The sequence below is a fragment of the Trichosurus vulpecula genome, chromosome 3, assembly GCF_011100635.1.
Source record: "Trichosurus vulpecula isolate mTriVul1 chromosome 3, mTriVul1.pri, whole genome shotgun sequence".
Classification (NCBI taxonomy): domain Eukaryota; kingdom Metazoa; phylum Chordata; class Mammalia; order Diprotodontia; family Phalangeridae; genus Trichosurus; species Trichosurus vulpecula.
This window is the reverse complement of record NC_050575.1, coordinates 2696939-2714911: the sequence shown is the minus strand read 5'-3', so window position 1 is coordinate 2714911 and position 17973 is coordinate 2696939. Positions and strand designations below refer to the sequence as shown.

General features: G+C 41.9%; 1 protein-coding gene across 1 annotated transcript in view; it reads left to right on the top strand.

Moving 5' to 3' along the window:
- KDM3B (lysine demethylase 3B) overlaps positions 1-17973 on the top strand; it is a 52883-nt gene that overhangs the window by 15278 nt on the left and 19632 nt on the right. Inside the window, exons 4-7 of the mRNA XM_036749133.1 lie at positions 7631-7736; positions 9309-9433; positions 10122-10196; positions 14893-15486. Coding sequence (XP_036605028.1) covers positions 7631-7736; positions 9309-9433; positions 10122-10196; positions 14893-15486 — 900 coding nt within the window. The remainder of the gene's footprint in view (positions 1-7630; positions 7737-9308; positions 9434-10121; positions 10197-14892; positions 15487-17973) is intronic.

Sequence of the window (17973 nt, the reverse complement as noted above, 5' to 3'; positions counted from 1 at the left end):
GGCACAGTATGTCCCTGAAGTCTGCTATGACTAAGTGGAGCCCCTGTCAACTGACCCCCAGTACAGCAGCCTGGCACTTTGCTACGCTGTTTGCCCAAGAGAGTGGCCAATAAGAAGGGCGGACGAAGGCCCTTGCTTCCAGCAAGTTCAAGGACAAGGGACATGCAGAGAGTACCCTGTGTTCGTGTTTTTGATAGGTGAAGATAGATGAAGATAGGCTGCTCCCCTGGATAGGAGAGAAAGTGACGGGTTGGGAGGAATGCTTCTCTATTCTCCAGCTTGTCAGAGAGACCAAAGTATTTCTGAAAATAATGGATGAAGTACGCTGAAGAAGAAAAAGTTGTAAAGAAGCAGAGGCATTTCACTGTCAGGAGGCTGCTGTCGTTTATCCCTCATTCTCCCAAGAGGAAGCTGATGCCACGACTTGCAAATGAATTGAATTTAAGCGAGGGTGCGCTGTGCGGAGTCACCACCCTCGCTTTCTCCTCCAGAGCCATGTGGGTCCAGTGGCAAGATATGGATCAGGACGACTGGAGGTGGCCCCCATCTCAGGAGGCTGGGAGAATAACGGAGGAAGAACAGGAAGAAGTACCACTGAACACTTAAAATAAAGCCTGTTATGGGATAGGTCTTGGCAGGGAGCTTGATTATCTCAGAAGGAAAAAATGAGTTTGGAGTTAGAAGATCTGGTGAATATCGGCTCTGCTCGTTATCACCTTTCTGACTTTTTAAGTACCTACTATGTGCTAGGCACTGAGGACAGGATAAAAGGCAAAAGAGTCCCTGCTCTCAAGGAGCTCACGATCTAGTGTTGGAGACAGAGAAACAAATATGTACAAACAAGCTGTATACAGGCTAAATAGGAAATGATTAAGGAAGGTGCTAAATTAAGAGGAGTTGGAAAAGGCATCCTATAGAAGATAGGATTTAATCAGAACTTAAGAGGAAGCCAGGAAAGGCAGTAGGCAGATAAGAGGAGGGAGAACATGCCGGGCATGGGGGACAGCTGGGGAAAGTGCCCAGAGCCGAGGAGAGTCTTGTTTGTGAAACAGGCAGAAAACCAGCGTCAGTGGATTGAAGAGTATGTGGCAGGAAGTGATATACATAGAAGAAGACTGGGAAAGGAGGAGCGAGACTAAGTTTTGCAGGCCTTTGAACACTAAATAAGATTTTTATATTTGATTCTGGAGACAATAGGTAGCCATTGGAGTTTATTGAGTAGAGGGGTGACGTGAGCAGCCCAGAATTTTAGGAAAGTCACTTTAGTGGCTGAATGGAGGATGGATTGGGGTGGGGAGAGACTTGAAGCAGGCAGCCCCAGCAGCGGCTGCTGCAGAAATCTAGGCATGAGGTGGAGAGGGCCTGCACTAGGGTGGTGGCAGTGTCAGAGGAGAGGAGGGCGAGTATTTGAGAGAAGTTGCAAAGGTAGGTAATCAATAAACCTTGACAGCAGATTAGATATGGGGTGGGGAGGTTGAGACATGGTAAGGAGCTGAGAGTAACTGCTACGTTATGAGCCTGAGGAACTGGGAGGATGGTGTTGCCCTCTATAGTAAGAAGCAGGGGATATCTACTGGACATCCACTTTGAGGCGTCTGAAAGGCAGCTGGAGATGCAAGACAAGTCAACCCTTCTGAGTCTCAGTTTCTCTGCCTGTAAAATGAGGGGAATTGGACCAGATCATGGCTTCTTAAACTTTTCCCACTCGAGGCTCTCAGCACTTCTTAAATTGTGGGTCTCGACCCCATATGGAGCTGCGACCCACAGTTTAAGAAGTGCTGGGCTAGATGACCTCTAAAGTTCTTATCATCCCCTGGTTTTAATGCTTTCCTCTCCACATTACTTTATATTTATTTTATTTATCTACATATATGTTATTTACTCCTTAACAATAAAAGCTCCATGAGGGCAGGGACAATTTAATTTTTGTGTTTGTGTTCCCAGCACCTCCAAAGTCCTACTCAGGTGCTTACCATGGTTTCAAAGTGACTGAATTCTCAAAGTCTTGGCCAACAAAGTGTAAGGGCTGGCAAGTTCTGACATGCTGAAAAGGCTTCAAGTGTGGCCTTCGAAACAGTTTTGAGAACCAAATTCCTAAGTATGAAGAAGCACGTTACCAATAGGCCAGTCAATGAGTGAGGGAGAGTTTTTTTTTTACAATGACAGCCCACAAAATGAAGAAAAGTACACAATGACCCTGAGTCCTGGAAGGCTCCTTCTACTTGTGCAGCGGTTGTTACACAGCACATAACAAAGTCAGCGTTGTGATCCTGTGCTAGCAGTACTTGATCCTAGCGGTCTTGACATTCTCAACACAGATGAAACCAGAAGAAGGACAAGTTCCGCTGACTGGAAGACTGACCCACAGGTGCTTCTTGTAGTCTGCCTTGAAGACAGGAATTGGTGGGGATGGGTTTTATCGTACACCCGAAGGTAACAGGAAACAGTATTTTCTTGGGATATTTGGTCGTCGTGTATTGCAGTACCGATGATAGACGTTTGTGTAAAGATCTCCATAGAAAAAATTGGAACCCATTCACTGACATCAATTGCTGAGAGTGAAGAGAGAGCTAAATACTATGAAAAACTTGTTAAGAGTAAGACTTGTCAAGTTAAATCGGTCTACACACTTATGCTTTGAGTATCAGAGTGAAAAGGTAGGAAATATGTGGGAAAGTGTGATGGTTCGAGAAGGAGGAATGAAAGAGGACAAAGATTTGATTATCACACAAAAGCTTCACACCTTTATATCATGAACATTTTTATTGGAAGAAAAAAATGGTAAGTACGGAAAATGTTGAGTACCAAAAGCAAAGGAAATCAATTATATTTTAATAAACAAGAAAACACATGTTACTGATGTGGGAGCTATCTCTGAATTAACTCTCTAGAGACTTTTGACTCATCCCATCACTAAGATTAGAGTTTAAGAGAGAAAGAGAGAGAAACAAGAATGAGGGAAAAGCTGTAGAAATAACTTAATACTAATCTCTTTAAACAAATGGTTCATCACTAAAATTGGAAATGAACAGCATATATTACATCAATCCATATTATAATAATTTTGTACAGAAGTTTAACAAACACAAGTCAGTTGCCACAAAAACGCCTAGAAAGCACCTTAGTCACATCTGGCTTCTTTTCCAGATAGATAGAGATGACTGCCAAAGGCAGTACCAGGTTAGAATATAAACTTCTTTGTAAAATTTTATGAAGAAAACGGATGGATAATCATGAGCATATCATCTAATAATATGCAAAGGGGTACAATGGAGGACAGAACTAGCCTAAAGAAGGCTTGGCAGGTCATTCAACTAAGCAAAGTCATGCCAGAGTCATGTAAGGGTAAAAATGGGAGCATAACAAAACAGGTGGAAAAGGTTTGTAAAAATCATAACAAATACTACCACATTTGGACCCTAACATTATAGTCCCGTATGTGCTAATAGGGGAGGTATAAATGGCACTTGGAAAACAGCCCCGTTGGATTAACTATATATAGAAAGTAGCTGTGCTGGAGGTGACATAATTGTGAGACACTGGTATCTGAGGGGGAAGAAGATATCAAAGCCATGGGAAAAAATCTCAGACCTTATTAATACTGAAAAAAATTGGTACTGTCCCCTGTGTGCCTTCTTCCTTGTCTGCTCAGAATCTTTATGAGAGCCACACAAGCTGTGGACGTTGTCGGAGAGGACGTTAGTGAAGAACAGGCAGGCTTTCACAAGCAATATTCAGTAGTGGACCACATCTTTACTATTTCATAATTGACTGAAAGATGTGGAATATTAGATCTCACTTTGCTTATTTGTTGATTGCCAAAAAGTATTTGAGTAGATAATGTAAAATGTCAATAGGCATGTCTCACGTGTCAGAGTCATTCAGGATTGACGATACCCTCCTATCATAAACATCAGAAAAGGCATCAGAGAGGGAGATGTGTGCGGTGGAGGAGATTCAGCACAGAGTCCAAACGGAAGGACTTCTTGTAGATGGTGCAGTCATCCAGATCATCCCCTTTGCAGATGACGTTGTACTCACTGCATCGAGCCCCAGAACATTTTGGAATGTCCTAGAAAATACCAGTAATCACTTACAAGAGTTTGGCCTCACCACACAGGAAAAACTAAGTGGATTTAGGATGTCTGTTGCCCAGATAACAACATGTATTTGCATAGACAAGTTGGGTCCAGAGTTGAATAAGAGGAGGGAAGTAGTCTGGATTACCTTCTGAAAATGGCAGGACTGTTTAATGACCCTAAGCTCCCACAGTGGCAAAGGTCTTTCCTTTTAATACCAGTATTAAAGATAGTGTATACAGAGGTTGTACACGTAACCAATGAGGAACTTCCAAAGAACAGGAGTAAAAAGTGCCATGTTGAAGGAAAAGGATGACAGGTGGACAGCCCGAGTGCTCTACTGGTAGCCCAGAGATCTCAGGAGAAAGCAAGGAGGACCTCCAAGACTCTCAGTGGCTAACATGGAACACTGCGGAGAATCATATAGGATGGTCAGACATATATAGATTGTGATTTCTATCATTAGAGGAAATATCCGAATCAGTCAGATGACAGGTCTGTTTGAGTATCCCCAGCACCTGGCAGGTACATAGTTGATAATTAATAAATGAATGTTGAATTGTATTCTGTGATCCTACAAACTTCTTGTTTTCCATGAAATGATGGGGATCTACAGATGCCAGCGGGAGAGAGAGGATTTGGGAATGATCAGAGAAAAATGAGACAAATAAAAGTGATTGTGTGATTCCCTGCTTAGGGGTATTGAGGCAGCCATTGTGAACCCAACATGAACAATTGAGAGGTCTGCTGTCTTCTGGGGGGCATGTATTGGAGACCTGACAGAGAGCTTCAAAGAGATTTGTCAGACCTGGAGACCCCTGCCTACTCCTGGTGAATTGTGTAGAGACAAATTGAAACAACGTAGTGAAGTGAAAGAGAACTGGACTTGGAGAAAGAGGAGCTGTCTACCTGTCTTCAAAACCCCTCTCCTACATAGTACCTCCGTCTGTGACCTTGCGGGGGTCAGCTTCTCCTGATCTGTAAGATGAGAGGGTTGGACTGTGTGATCTAGAATGCCTCTTCTTATTCCTGAATCCTCTGATAACCACCAGAAGGAATATAGAAAAGTATTACTAGGGATTATGAATTGTTAGGCAGAAAATTGAAGAACTTAGGGGACATAGTTAACGTTTCATCAGTGCTGCCAGCTAAAGGCAGGGGCTTCAGAAGAAAAAGACAGATTTAGGAAATGAATAGCTAAATATCATAAAATGTAGTTTGGATTCTGAACCATAGCTTAAAATAGAGGAATAATGGGCTTTTGGCTAGGGATACAGGACACTCGACTAGGACCAGTAAAAAATATATTTGTCTGGAAACTTACAAATCTTATGAAGAGGGCTTTAAGCTGAGAGTGGAGGAAAAAGATAAAGGGAATTAGGGAAGAGGACTATTGGCATATATTCCTTATTAGTTATATCAAAAATTAATGTGTCTTGTTGACATTAGGCTGGGCAGGCAAATGTTCTAGTATTCAAAAAGGAAAAAGGTGGAGTCCTTGACTTCACTTCCTGGCAAAGTTCTAAGACACTGCCTTTGTTCTAAAAATCCAGTTTGTGAGCGTTTGCAATCAGGGGCCATGATTCCTAAAAGTCAGTATTGTTTTGTCAAGAACAGGTAATGCCACTAGTCTCACTTCCTCTTTAAGTCAGGATGATTAGTGTGTAGTGATGCAGCAGCCAGGTGTTTGACAGTCTCGGCTCCTTGTAGACAAGATGAACAGATGCATCACTTCTCTACTCAGAAAATTCTGGTGGTTCATTGCCTTTGTGATCCAGCGTAGACTCCTATTTGTCTTTGTATCCCCAGTTCTTAGCACTTTATAATGGTTGGTTGACTAGGTTGGCATAGTTAGGTGCATTCTGGACAGGTTAAATGAGTAGCACTTCAAAGTATGAGGGCTCATCGAGGTCAGCTTGGAGAGAACTTTCTGGTGGAGTGTTTGGCTGTGCGCTTACCAGCCTCTTTATCAATGGCTTGGATAATGGCACATCTGGAATCCTTATCAGATATGTAAATTTCTCCAAACTAGGCTGGTTAGCGTATATGAAAAGTCACAGGAATCCAAAAAGATACTGACAGGCTAGGATGATGGGCCAAGTGTTAGGAGATGAAACTTAGGTGATAAATGAGTTTGAAGAATCAGTTGAAAAAGTGTGAAATGAAGGAGTTCTTATGAAAAAGATTCTGGAATGAAGTATACTGCAGAGTTGATGAGAGTGTGATATGGCAGCCAAAAAAAAGTTAATGTAATCTTTGGCCACATTAAGAGGGGTGTAGTGCAAGGAAAGTGTAGGCCTGGTCTGCTCTGCCCTAGTCAAAATATTCTGTTCTGTTCTGGAGATTACATTTTAGTCAGGGTATTTTCAAGCTAAAAAGATGATGTGAGGAAGGGAAACCATGCAGCATGCAGATGATTTGAAAGAGCTGGACCTTCTTTAACTTGGAAAAGAGAAGACCTAATGGGCAGACACACTAGCCATCTTCCAAGTATTTGAAGGGCTGTCATAAGGAAAAGATGTTGGACTTGCTTCACACGGTCCCAGAGGGCAGAACTCCCCCTGGGCCTTGCAGATTTAGGCTTGGTGTTAACAGACACAACTCTGATAACTAGAGCTGTACAGAGGTGAAATGGGATGCCTGAGAAAGTAGTGGCTTCCTCTTCCCTGGAAGCTCGATGATTTTTTTTATTGGGGATGATGCAGAAGAGATCTCTGTTCAGGTACACATCAGACCAGATGACGTCTGAGCTCTTTTCCAGCTGTTGAAATTCTGTAATTTGTGATTCTGTGATTTTGAGCCACAACTACTATAGTAACTTCTGTGGTAAGCGTAGCCCTAAAGTGTCTGCCATGCCTTGGGATGACTGTGGTCCATGCCATACCTCTCAGAGTTTCAGGGGACTCAGGGCTATCCAGCAGTGAGGAGAAGGTTCAAATAGGAGTTTGGAGAAAAAGACTAAAGAGAGTAGATGATTGGGATTATACTCTGGCTAATGCAGTATTTATTTTAGTTTTTTTGGATAAAGCTTTCTGAAAGTTAGAGATGAGGTCTTCTCTATAGAGATTCTCTCCTCACTCCAAAACTTTGAGAATTATGGTGGTATAGTAGAAAAAGAACTCGATCAAGTCTGAAAAGGACCTGGGTTTAAATTCCACTGGTGTTGCTTACTGCCAGCTGGACAAATCATTTAACTTCCCTGGGCTGCAAAATGAGGATGTTGGACTAGATCAGGGTTCTTAAGCTGAGGCCCACTTACCCACTATGGATAGATTTCAGAAGGTCCATGAGCTTTGGATGGGAAAAAAAAAATTACATCTTTGTTTCAGTATAATTGGCTTCTTTTGTTGTCCTAATCCTTTGTATTTTAAAAACATTCTCCTGAGAAGGGGACCGTGGGCTAAACTGGAGTGCCCTCTAAGCACTAGCACCAAGAGCCTAAATCTAGAAACAAGGCTGCTCAGGAGGCTAATGGTGTTCTGTTCTCACTAACTAGATGCTATTGCTTTCAACTCTCATGTTTGGTGTCTTTTTCCACTTATTTTTGGCAGTTGGGAACAGAGAGCCAGAACCAGATTCTTCTAGAACATGCTGCATTGAGAGATACAGTTAATGCTTTGATCAGTGACCAAAAGCTCCAGGAGATATTCAGTCGAGGTAAGAACAGGTAGTCTGCTGTGCCTGAGCTACTTAGAGCAAGCCTATGGCCAGTGTTGATGATGGTGAAATTGTGTACCGTGTTCTTGTCCTGACTAAAATAACCCGAGTATTGGGACAGCTAGGTGGCGCAGTGAGGAGAGCACCGGCCCTGGAGTCAGGAGGACCTGAGTTCAAGTCTGGCCTCAGACACTTGACACACTTACCAGCTGTGTGACCTTGGACAAGTCACTTAATCCCAATTGCCTTGCCTCCCCACCCCCCCCCCCACCCCCTGCCCAAAAAAAGAATCTCAAAAAAAAATACCCTGTGTTGTCCAGTTTGTCAGTCACTGCTTGACAGTAAAGACGTATGACTGTGGGATTAAATAAAACTTCCCCTGCGTGTGATATCTCACGAGAGATTAAAAAGCCCAGTTCTCTTCCCCTGGCCCCGCAGCATACTCAGGTTTCCCATAGTGATCTGGGTTGGGGGCTGGCTGTTGCTTGGCTTATTTTCCCTCTTCTGCCACTTTCTGAGCCTTGTAATCATTTAGATTTAATGGCATAGAATGCCCAAATAGGGCTGTGACTCTGTCTCCAGAGGAAGTCTAAGCAGGAAAATTGACCTGCTGGTAGGATGAAGGGGGGAGAGAAAAGAGTGAAGGGGACAGGCTGTGAGAGAGGGAGACAGAGAGAGAGGGTGTCTGTGTGTGTGTTTAGGGGGCAGGGCACACATGAACCAGCCAGCCAGCTGGGTTCAGCAGGGATAGCCTTTGTATATCAGAGACAGTTGTTCGTAGCATGGGAGGACCAGCTGAATGAGGAAAGCCGCTCTTACTTGCTGGTGGAATAGCGCTACCCTCTCCTAGGAAGAAAGATGTTAAGCTGATCCAACACTTACTAGTGTAGAAGCTGTAGCTCTTTGGCCTGCATTGAGCTTTCCACCCACTGTTTTTGAAAGAGAAGGTGATCTATCATTCCCAAGCACAATTGTTTATTCGGCTTATTAACTTTCCTTTTTTAAAACCTTATGTATATGTTGGATGTCTCACTAAATATCAAAGTAACTTAATTTTTTAAATAATTTTTCTTTTCCCATAACGAGAGAAAGTAAATCTAAGGGTTTAGGAGGGTCTGAGGAGTTCCCAAGTAAATGACAGAATTATGGGAGATTTGGGGAGGAGCAATATTAAGGAACTGGACAGAACCATCAACTTATTCTTTTGACATTGTCTTTTCCTTTAGGTGCTCCCTTATCTTTTAGATCCGGGCTGTCCAAAATGCAGCCTGCCTCCAAGCATAGAAATTTACATAAATGCTTTAGTAAAGGAAGCAGAGGTACCGCAGAGCTCTCACTAAAATGGTAAATCAGAATATATTGTCTGTTGTTTCAATAAAAACCTAGGGTTGGACAGCCCTGTTTCAGATGGCTGAATATGGTTGGATCTGTCTTTCCTAATTTCTAACTTCCACATGGAAACTGACAGCACAAATATCAGTGCCGTGCACGATCCTCTTCCTTTGGTTACCCTGGTGAGATGGAGCTGATGCTGGGCCTTTCATCACTGATGCTGACTGATTTCACCTCTAGGTCCCTATAGTGTCCAAGGCCAGAGAGTCAAAGTGTACCAGCCAGAAGGTGAAGAAGGTTGGGTTTGCGGTGTTGTAAGCCGTCAAGACTCCATCACTCGTCTTATGGAGGTGTCTTTATCGGAGGTAGGAACCTTGGGCTCTTTAGTTTGCATCTTCTTATGTAAGGTACCATTGTGTCTCAAATTCACAGCTATAGTTTAAGAATAGAAAGCAACTGTGAATTTAAAAAAAAGATGTCTTGTTTTTCTTTTGAATTGGGAATGGGAATGGAAAGGAGAGAAAATAAAATGCTTACTAACTAAAAAAAGGAGGGGAGAAGTGGAGACTAGGAAGCAACTATGGATTTCTGAGGTTCTTGAAATGTACCCTGCCCATAGAACTCAGGAAACAGTTTTCAGCAAAATAGATGGACTGAGAAAGTTAGTCTAGACGCAGTAATAAAATGGTTTATGATCAAGAAGTGGATGAAAAGATTCCTTAGAAAATAAATGCATATAATGTAACATCTCTGAATTGGTTTCATAACTTTACTTTTGCAGGCGTGTTTAAGGCAAGCAGCAGGGGCTGTATATGATTGGTTTCAGAAGCATTTCCACTCTTCTGGTCTCAATAATATATAGAATGAAGAAGAGTTTGATAGTATAGAAGGAGAAAATGTCGTTCTGAGAAAGTAACAAGGATATTGAATTAATTGGTTTGTGTCATGTATTTCTTTTGGCTGATAAAGTTTAAATATCTATCTTAAATATCTTTCTTTCTTGTGTTACTTGCCATCCTGCTCCAACCTCTCATCAACTCTAAAAAATGTCAGAGTGGTGAGATCAAATCAGTGGATCCCAGACTGATACATGTGATGTTGATGGACAACTCTGCTTCTCAGAATGAGGTACGGTAATGCACGGAGTCTCTGGGAGTAAGGCAAGTGGGGTCTTGGCTTTATCATGTAATCCATACTTACTCTGCATACTAAAGGAAATATTGAGTATTAATTACGTGTACCTACACACACACACACACACAAACACACACATACACACACACACACTCTCTCTCTCTCTCTCTCTCTCTCTCTCTCTCTCTCTCTCTCTCCCCCCCCCCCTCCCCCTCCCTCCCTCTCCCTCTCCCCCTCCCCATGGCACCTTTAACAGTAGTTCTACTTTCTGGTTCTGTTAAGGTGAGGATGAATAAGAGGGGATGCTGTTATTTTATATATTCCATAGTGAGCATTTCCAATCCCAGTCCTATCACCAGTCACTCTCAGATTCATAACCGAAAGGCCAAACTCCTGCATTCTTAGATATTATATCTAGACTCATAGGTTGGAAAGATGCGCTGGACCGCATTATTGTAGTGGGCAGTATAACATGGAATCATTAATGAATTAAAGAGAAACTGCATCTTACTTGTTGCTCCGTTGATGGGCTCCAAAGGGGATGTGAAAGCTCACGATAGCATTTTACTGTTGCGGTATGCGGCGCTCGCTGAGTTACTCAGAATTGCTGCCACTAATACAGTTTGTATATTATAGATCAGGGCTTGTGTTGGCTAAACTGAATGTGGAATTCCTTCAAGTTAAAGCCAGTAGCTTTTCAGTATCATTTCCGCAGCTCTTTAATGATGTCGCTGCCTGAGTTCTTTCTGCTACGAAAGCCCATCCTTCATGACGCTCTCTAGGCATCATCTTTGTCTTGATCGACTGCTCTCAGGGCTGGACCAAAAGAACAAGGGGCGTCCACAACTGGAAGATTTGTTATCCTTTAGTATGAAACTTCTGAGAGAGAGATCTTTGAGTGCCCTGGTATGATGAGAATAATGAAGAAGATAACAGAGCGCCCAATGTATGGGACTGGCAGTAAGGATCAGAACAGAGAAGGAGAAAGGATATTACCAGTTAAATAACACAGGAATAAAAATAAGGATACGGACCCAAGACCAATATTTAAATGAATTGGAATAAAATGAGATGCCTTAAGACTCAGAAGAGAGCTAGGGTTAATCATTGTCATCGTTAGCCGATATGGCCGACATTCAGAATTAAGGAAACGCTTGTGCGCATGGCAGCACTTCACCTGGCAGGGCACCTCGCCGTGCTCTACACACAGTCCTGAGAAGAATCACTGGTTCGGAATGGGATGCTGAGGCCAAGAAAATCCCAAGTTGTAGACAGTCCACAAAGATCATCCAAGACTGTCTAATGGCTAACATGAATTCACGGAAAACCATCTGGATCTCTGGGCACCTTTTATTTTTTTAATCTAAAGTTTATTTATTTTTAGTTTTCAACGTAAGTTTTAAATTTTCTCCACTTTCCCAAGATGGCATGCAATCTGATACAGGCTCTACATATACATTCCTATTAAACATATTTTCACATTAGTCATGTTGTATAGAAGAATTAGAATAAATGGGAGTAACCACGAGAAAGAAGAACATAAAATAAAATAAGAAAGTCGCCTGCTTCGCTCTGCACTCAGACTCCATATTTTTCTGGATGTGGATGGCATTTTCTATCATGTCCTTGCTTTGCTGAGAAGAGCCGAGTCTGTCAAAGTCAGTCATTGCCCAGCTATGACTGTTACTGCGTACAGCCGTCTCCTGGTTCTGCTCACTTCACTCAGCATCAGTTCTTATAAGTCTTTCCAGGTTTTCCCGAAGTCTGCCTGCTCATCATTTCTTGTGGAACAATGGTATTGTGTTACGTGAATATACCACAGCTTGTTCAGCCGTTCCTCAACTGATGGGCGTCCCCTCAATTTCCAGGTCTTGGCCACCACAAAAAGAGCTGCTATAAGTACTTTTGTACGTGTGGGTCCTTTTCCCATTTTTATGTTCTCTTTGGGATGCAGCCCTAGAAGTGGTATTGCTGGGTCAGAGGGCATGCACATTTTTATAGCTCTTTGGGCATAGTTCCAGATTGTTCTCCAGAATGGTTGGATCAGTTCACAACTCCACCAACAATGAATTAGTGTTCCAATTTTCCCCCATGTTCTCCAACATTTATCATTTTCCTGTTTTGTCATGTTAGCCAATCTGACAGGTGTTAGGTAGTACCTCAGAGTGGTTTTGATTTGCATTTCTCTAATCAATAGTGATTTAGAGCAGGGCTGTCCAAAATAGAAATTTACATAAATGCTTTAGTAAAGGAAGCCAAGCTACCACAGAGCTCTCACTAAAATGGCAGATCAAAATATATTATCTATTGTTTCAATAAAAACCTAAGGTTGGACAGCCCTGATTTAGAGCATTTTTCATATGATTATAGATAGTTTTAATTTCTTCCTCTGAAAACTGCCTTTTCTTATTCTTTGACCATTTATCAGTTGGGGAATGACTTGTACTCTTGTAAATTTGACCCAGTTCTCTGTGTAGTTTAGAGATGAGGCCTTTATCAGAGACACTAGTTGTAAAAATTCTTTCCCAGTTTTCTGTGTCCTTCCTAATCTTGGTTGCATTGGCTTTGTTTGCGTAAAAACTATTCAATTAATGTAATCAAAATTATCCATTTTACATTTCATAATGTTCTCTATCTCTTGTTTAAGTCATAAATTCTTCCATTCTCCATAAATCTGGCAGATAAACTATTCCTTGCTCCCCTAATTTGTTTAGAGTATCTGCCTTTATATCTAAATCCCGTTTGGACTTTATTTTGGTATACGGTGTCAGATGTTGGTCTGTGCCCAGTTTCTGCCATACTCTTTTCCAGTTTTCCCAGCAGTTTTTGTCAAGTAGTGTGTTCTTATCCCAGAAGCTGGGGTCTTTGGGTAGATTGCGATAGTCATTGACTCTGTGTGTGTGTGTGTGTGTGTGTGTGTGTGTGTGTGTATTTATATTATGTATCTAACTTATTCCACTGATCCGACACTCTATTTCTTAGCCAGTACCAAGTAGTTTTGTGTTTTTTATTTGCAGGAGAGGGGCAGGTAAGTGTGTCAAGTGTCTGAGGCTGGATTTGAACTCAGGTCCTCCTGACTCCAGGGCCGGTGTTCTACTCACTGCGCCACCTAGCTGCTCCAGTACCAAGTAGTTTTGATGGCTGGTACAGCTAGGCCACCTTCCCTAGCACTTCTTTTCGTTAATTCCCTTGATATTCTAAACGTTTTGTTGTTATTTTCTCGAGCTCTATAAAATAATTTTTGGTAGTTTGATTGGTATGGCACTGAATAAGTAAATTAATTTGGGTAGAATTGTCATTTTATTATATTAGCTCAGCCTACCCACGAGCAACTGAGGTTTTTCCGTTTATTTGGATCTGACTTTATTTGTGTGACAAGTGTTTTGTTAATTGTGTTCATCTAGGCCCTGGGCTTGCCTTGGCAGGCAGACTTCCCAGGTAGTTTATAGTGTCTACAGTAACTTTAAATGGGATTTCTCTTTCTATCTCTTGCTGTGGGGCTTTGTTAGCAATACATAGAATGCCGGTGATTTATGCGGGTTTATTTTATGTCCTGTAACTTTGCCAAAGTTGTTCATTATTTCAAGTAGTTTTTCACTTGATTCTCTAGGATTCTCTAAGCCCACCGTCGTATCACCTGCAAAGAGTGACAGCTCAGTCCCTTCTTTGCCTATCCCGATTCCTTCGGTTTCTTTTTCTTCTCTTCTTGCTAACGCTAACATTTCTAGTACCGTACTGAATAACGGGGTGATCACGGACATCTTTGTTTCACCCCCGATCTTATCCTTGTGACATATAATGGACACCCTTTAAAGATATTCTTCAGAATTGTTCCTCTTCCATCTAGCCTCACCAACGATACCTAACTTAATTTCTTGGGCTCTGACATCATTAATACTGAAGTGTAATAATAGATCTGCCTGTGGAAACTGGTAGTTTGCACTGCTTTCCTCTCTTCAAGCCTATTCTCTTGTGAAATAGAAAGTTGGGAAATTGTCAGTAAAGCTCCCTAGCGCATATTTAGCCAAGTAGTCTAAATTATAAGAATAATAAATGCATACACTTGAAATTTTAGAAACCACGTAGGTATGCGAGCCACATCTCCGCAAAATAGTATTTTTTTTCCATGGGAGATGACATGGTCAGCTTTAAGATAAAGTGACCTTCCTTGTTTATTGTTGTTTCTACTTATTACACATATTGGTGACATGTTGTCAGAGCAAATGGTAGTGTTTTTGTTTGTTTATATGTCAGAAACAGATACACAGTGATTTTTTTTTCTTTAAAGGGCCCCCAAATCCCTTATCCTGGCTAGATTGAGCACTGTCATTTTATGCTAGAACATTCTAGGACGTGAGAGCCTGTATATTTTGAAGCTTTGGGGGTCTCCCACACGGCCTGGGCCATACAGATAGTCTTTTGGAATGGCAGCAGATGAGCCACCGTTAGAGCAATGTGGGGCTTTTATAAAGGGGAAGGGTGTGCTGGAAGTAGAATAGAGGAGGGCCATAATAGGTTAAAATAGCCGACTAAAAAGAAATATATGTTAAAGCTGAAATGAGAACTTAAACATCTTTGTTTCTTTGTTTATTGCTTTATTTCTTTCTGAAAACAAAAGCTAAATGGTTTATGATTTTAACAAGACAGAAGTTTCTTTTTAATAAAAGTTTTCTGAATTTCGCATTTATAGGGAGGCACATTAAAAGCGGTAAAGCCCTCTAAAGGAAAGAAGAAAAGAGAGAGCGTAGAGGGGAAAGATGGACGAAGGAGGAAAAGTGCTTCGGACTCTGGGTGTGACCCTGCGACAAAGAAATTAAAAGGAGAGAGGAGCGAAGTGGACGGTAACGGCAGCGATGGGAGTGAGGCAAGTCGAGGGCCCTGGAAAGGGAGTGCCGGCGGAGAGCCAGGGCTGGATCAAAGGGCCAAGCAGCTGCCTCCATTTGTTTCCCAGATCAATCGAAACATTCGATTTGCCACATACACCAAAGAGAACGGCAGGACTCTGGTGGTTCAGGATGAGCCTCTCGGGGGGGACATACCTGTACCTTTCACTCCATATTCTTCAGCCCCAGCTCAGTCACCTTTGGTCACAGAGGTGGGTGGAGCAGGAAACAAGGAGGCTGGAAAATCACTGGATCTAGGTGCTCAGAGTCTGGCAGTTTCTACAGCCATGGTCACGCCCACCAGCTCCACGCCAACCACCGTGAGGATCTCTGACACTGGCCTTTCAGCAATGACCCTGCAGGAGAAGCAGAAAGTCAGCTGGCCTCAGGCTCAGGGAGAGGTGAGTAACTGAAAGTTGGGGCAGGCGCTTTACAGCTGCTCTTCATTTTTGATATCTTCTGTGGTTCACACATTAGAGTCAGCCCAACTGCCATAGGAAACTAGAATTTCTAAGATACTGTAGACAGGGTGTTTAATGCGTCACGAGGTGCCATTGCCCTCTCTTGGCCAGTGCATCTAGTTTAATGACTTTGTCAGTTCTAATCAAAAACAGATTATGCAGCCTGGTTCAGTGACGGGCTGAGGTATTTCCAGTGGGGTATCTTTTTAAATCCAATCATCCCTTTGGTTCATGTAACAGTCGCAGCCTTCACTAGGCTTGTAAAAGGTGAGGTTAATGAATTACAGCGTTGGTAGTAGCGAACACTATAATCAAAGCTTTGTGGAGGCTACCATTACCATCCTCTGTTTTCAGTTCATAATGTTCTAATAAATTTTTCCTAAAGGCTGAGATTTTTCCATAATTGGGTTCATCAAAAATTCTTTCTCCAAGTTTTTCACATTTCAGGTGATTTCTTTGGAAAAATTAACAGGATTAGTCATGACAAACAGCCACCTCACATATTCTCAATCTAATTTTGGTTGCTAAAATGTAAATTCAGTTTCATCGAGATTAAAATAAGCAGAGTTCTCATACAGTTTAAAAGCTGGGGGGGTTGTGTTTACCACTGTAGTGTGTGCTAGTGTCTTTTTTTAATGGCTACTAGCTCACAACTTAAAAGAGAAAATGTGTGCCAAGTACTGTACCTAATAGATAGAGTTGTGATCCGTACTTTCAGGGATCTTGCATCCTTAAAGATATAAAGATTATGAGATACAGGTAAAAACATAATAGGTATCTTAGCAGATACTTGTCAAGTTTATGGTAAAAAAAAAAAAAGAGAGAGAAACTTTTAAAAATAATATATACATTTCACCTGACTATTCATCAGGATGAAGGCTTGCTTCTTCCCTGGTAATCTCTTGGTGTTGAGGTGTCTAATAGAAGAGGAAAGGGGGACTCCAAGTGAAGATCTTACACAGATCATTGTTCTTTCTGAGGGGGTGACATGCACAAGTGTAGTGATGCCTCTCTGTTCTCAGCTGTGAGCCAGTTGGGGTTCTCTAGGGAACCCCAAACGAGGATTTTATGTTGTCACTTCCATCATGTTCCAATCATTCCATTGTTTGGACTCATTTAAAGTAGATTTTAACCTAAGGTGATGTTGCTCCGAATAGGCCGTTAAGGAAAAATAGGCCAAGCTTTACATGTTAAGCCCAAAGAACCACAAAATTCTTTAGAAGCCGAATAGGTAAAAACATATGTTAGAAAACATTTTCTAGTCAGGCTGTTGAAATTTCTGGGACTGTTTCTGTCATTTTGCTGATATTTCAGCCTGGGTCTCCTATGGGAATATAATTTAAAATACAGGAAATGATGCCTTCTTTATAATGCCAGATTCCAAAATGGGGACGTCTGGCCACTGGGAAACTCCATGCCCTAAATACCAAGTCCAAATGTGATTTTTCATCACTCATCCTGTGAGCGGATTTGGAATTACTTGAAGGAAAGTAGAAAACTTTGTGAACTATATGCCCTTTTTTCCATTTCGATTAAAAAGCATAACTTTAATGTTTGAAACCTCTGCTGCTTGTTCTTTTTAACTTGAGTGATGTAGGCATCAAAGAGCACGACTAAACCTGATCAGTAAACCAGCGAGGAGCTGGGAGCACCCGAGACAGGCTTAGCTTCTCCTCTGTGACAGTCTTAGTATAGCGGGGTCAGCAAACAGGAAGAGGGAAAAGAAAAAAAATTAAATGAGTGGGAGCGATTATTGGGGAGTGATTGAGGAGAGATAGCCAGCATGATCGCTGTGGAATGTGCAAATTATCCACAGACTGTATGCACATATCTGATGGGCCCTCTGATCTGTACCATAAGTGGTCCTCAAAAAAATCCTAACGTCCTTGGCCTGGATTATTCCCCTGCTCTGAGACGTGAAGCAGGAGAAACCCTGATTGACCTCTAAGAAAACCACTAATATTAATCACTGATTAACCAACAAATGGTGATTAAAAGAAAAGAGAAGGGCAGCATGGAGTGGGAAGTGTTAGATTTGGGGTCAGAACTTGAGTCCTAGATCCTTTGCGGTCAAGGGCAAGTCACTTGATGTCTCTAGGCCTCAGCTTCCTCTGTAAAATGAGGGGTTTGGGATAGATGACCTTTGTGGCCCCTTCCAACTTTAAATCATATGCTACGACCAACTGTCCAATTGGTCAAACAAGATAATATTTGTAAAAAGCACTTAGGTCAGCGCCTGGCACATAGTAGGCACTATATAAATATTTATTCCCTTCCTTTCCCCCCTTGTCGGGAATGATATAGAGATTTCTCTCCAGGTGTAGGTTAGACTAAATGGACTTTTAGGGTCCTTTCAGCACTGAGACTCTGTGTTTCCCTGTAAAATTGGGAGGAGTTTGTATCTCCCCTAAACCCTATACCCTACCC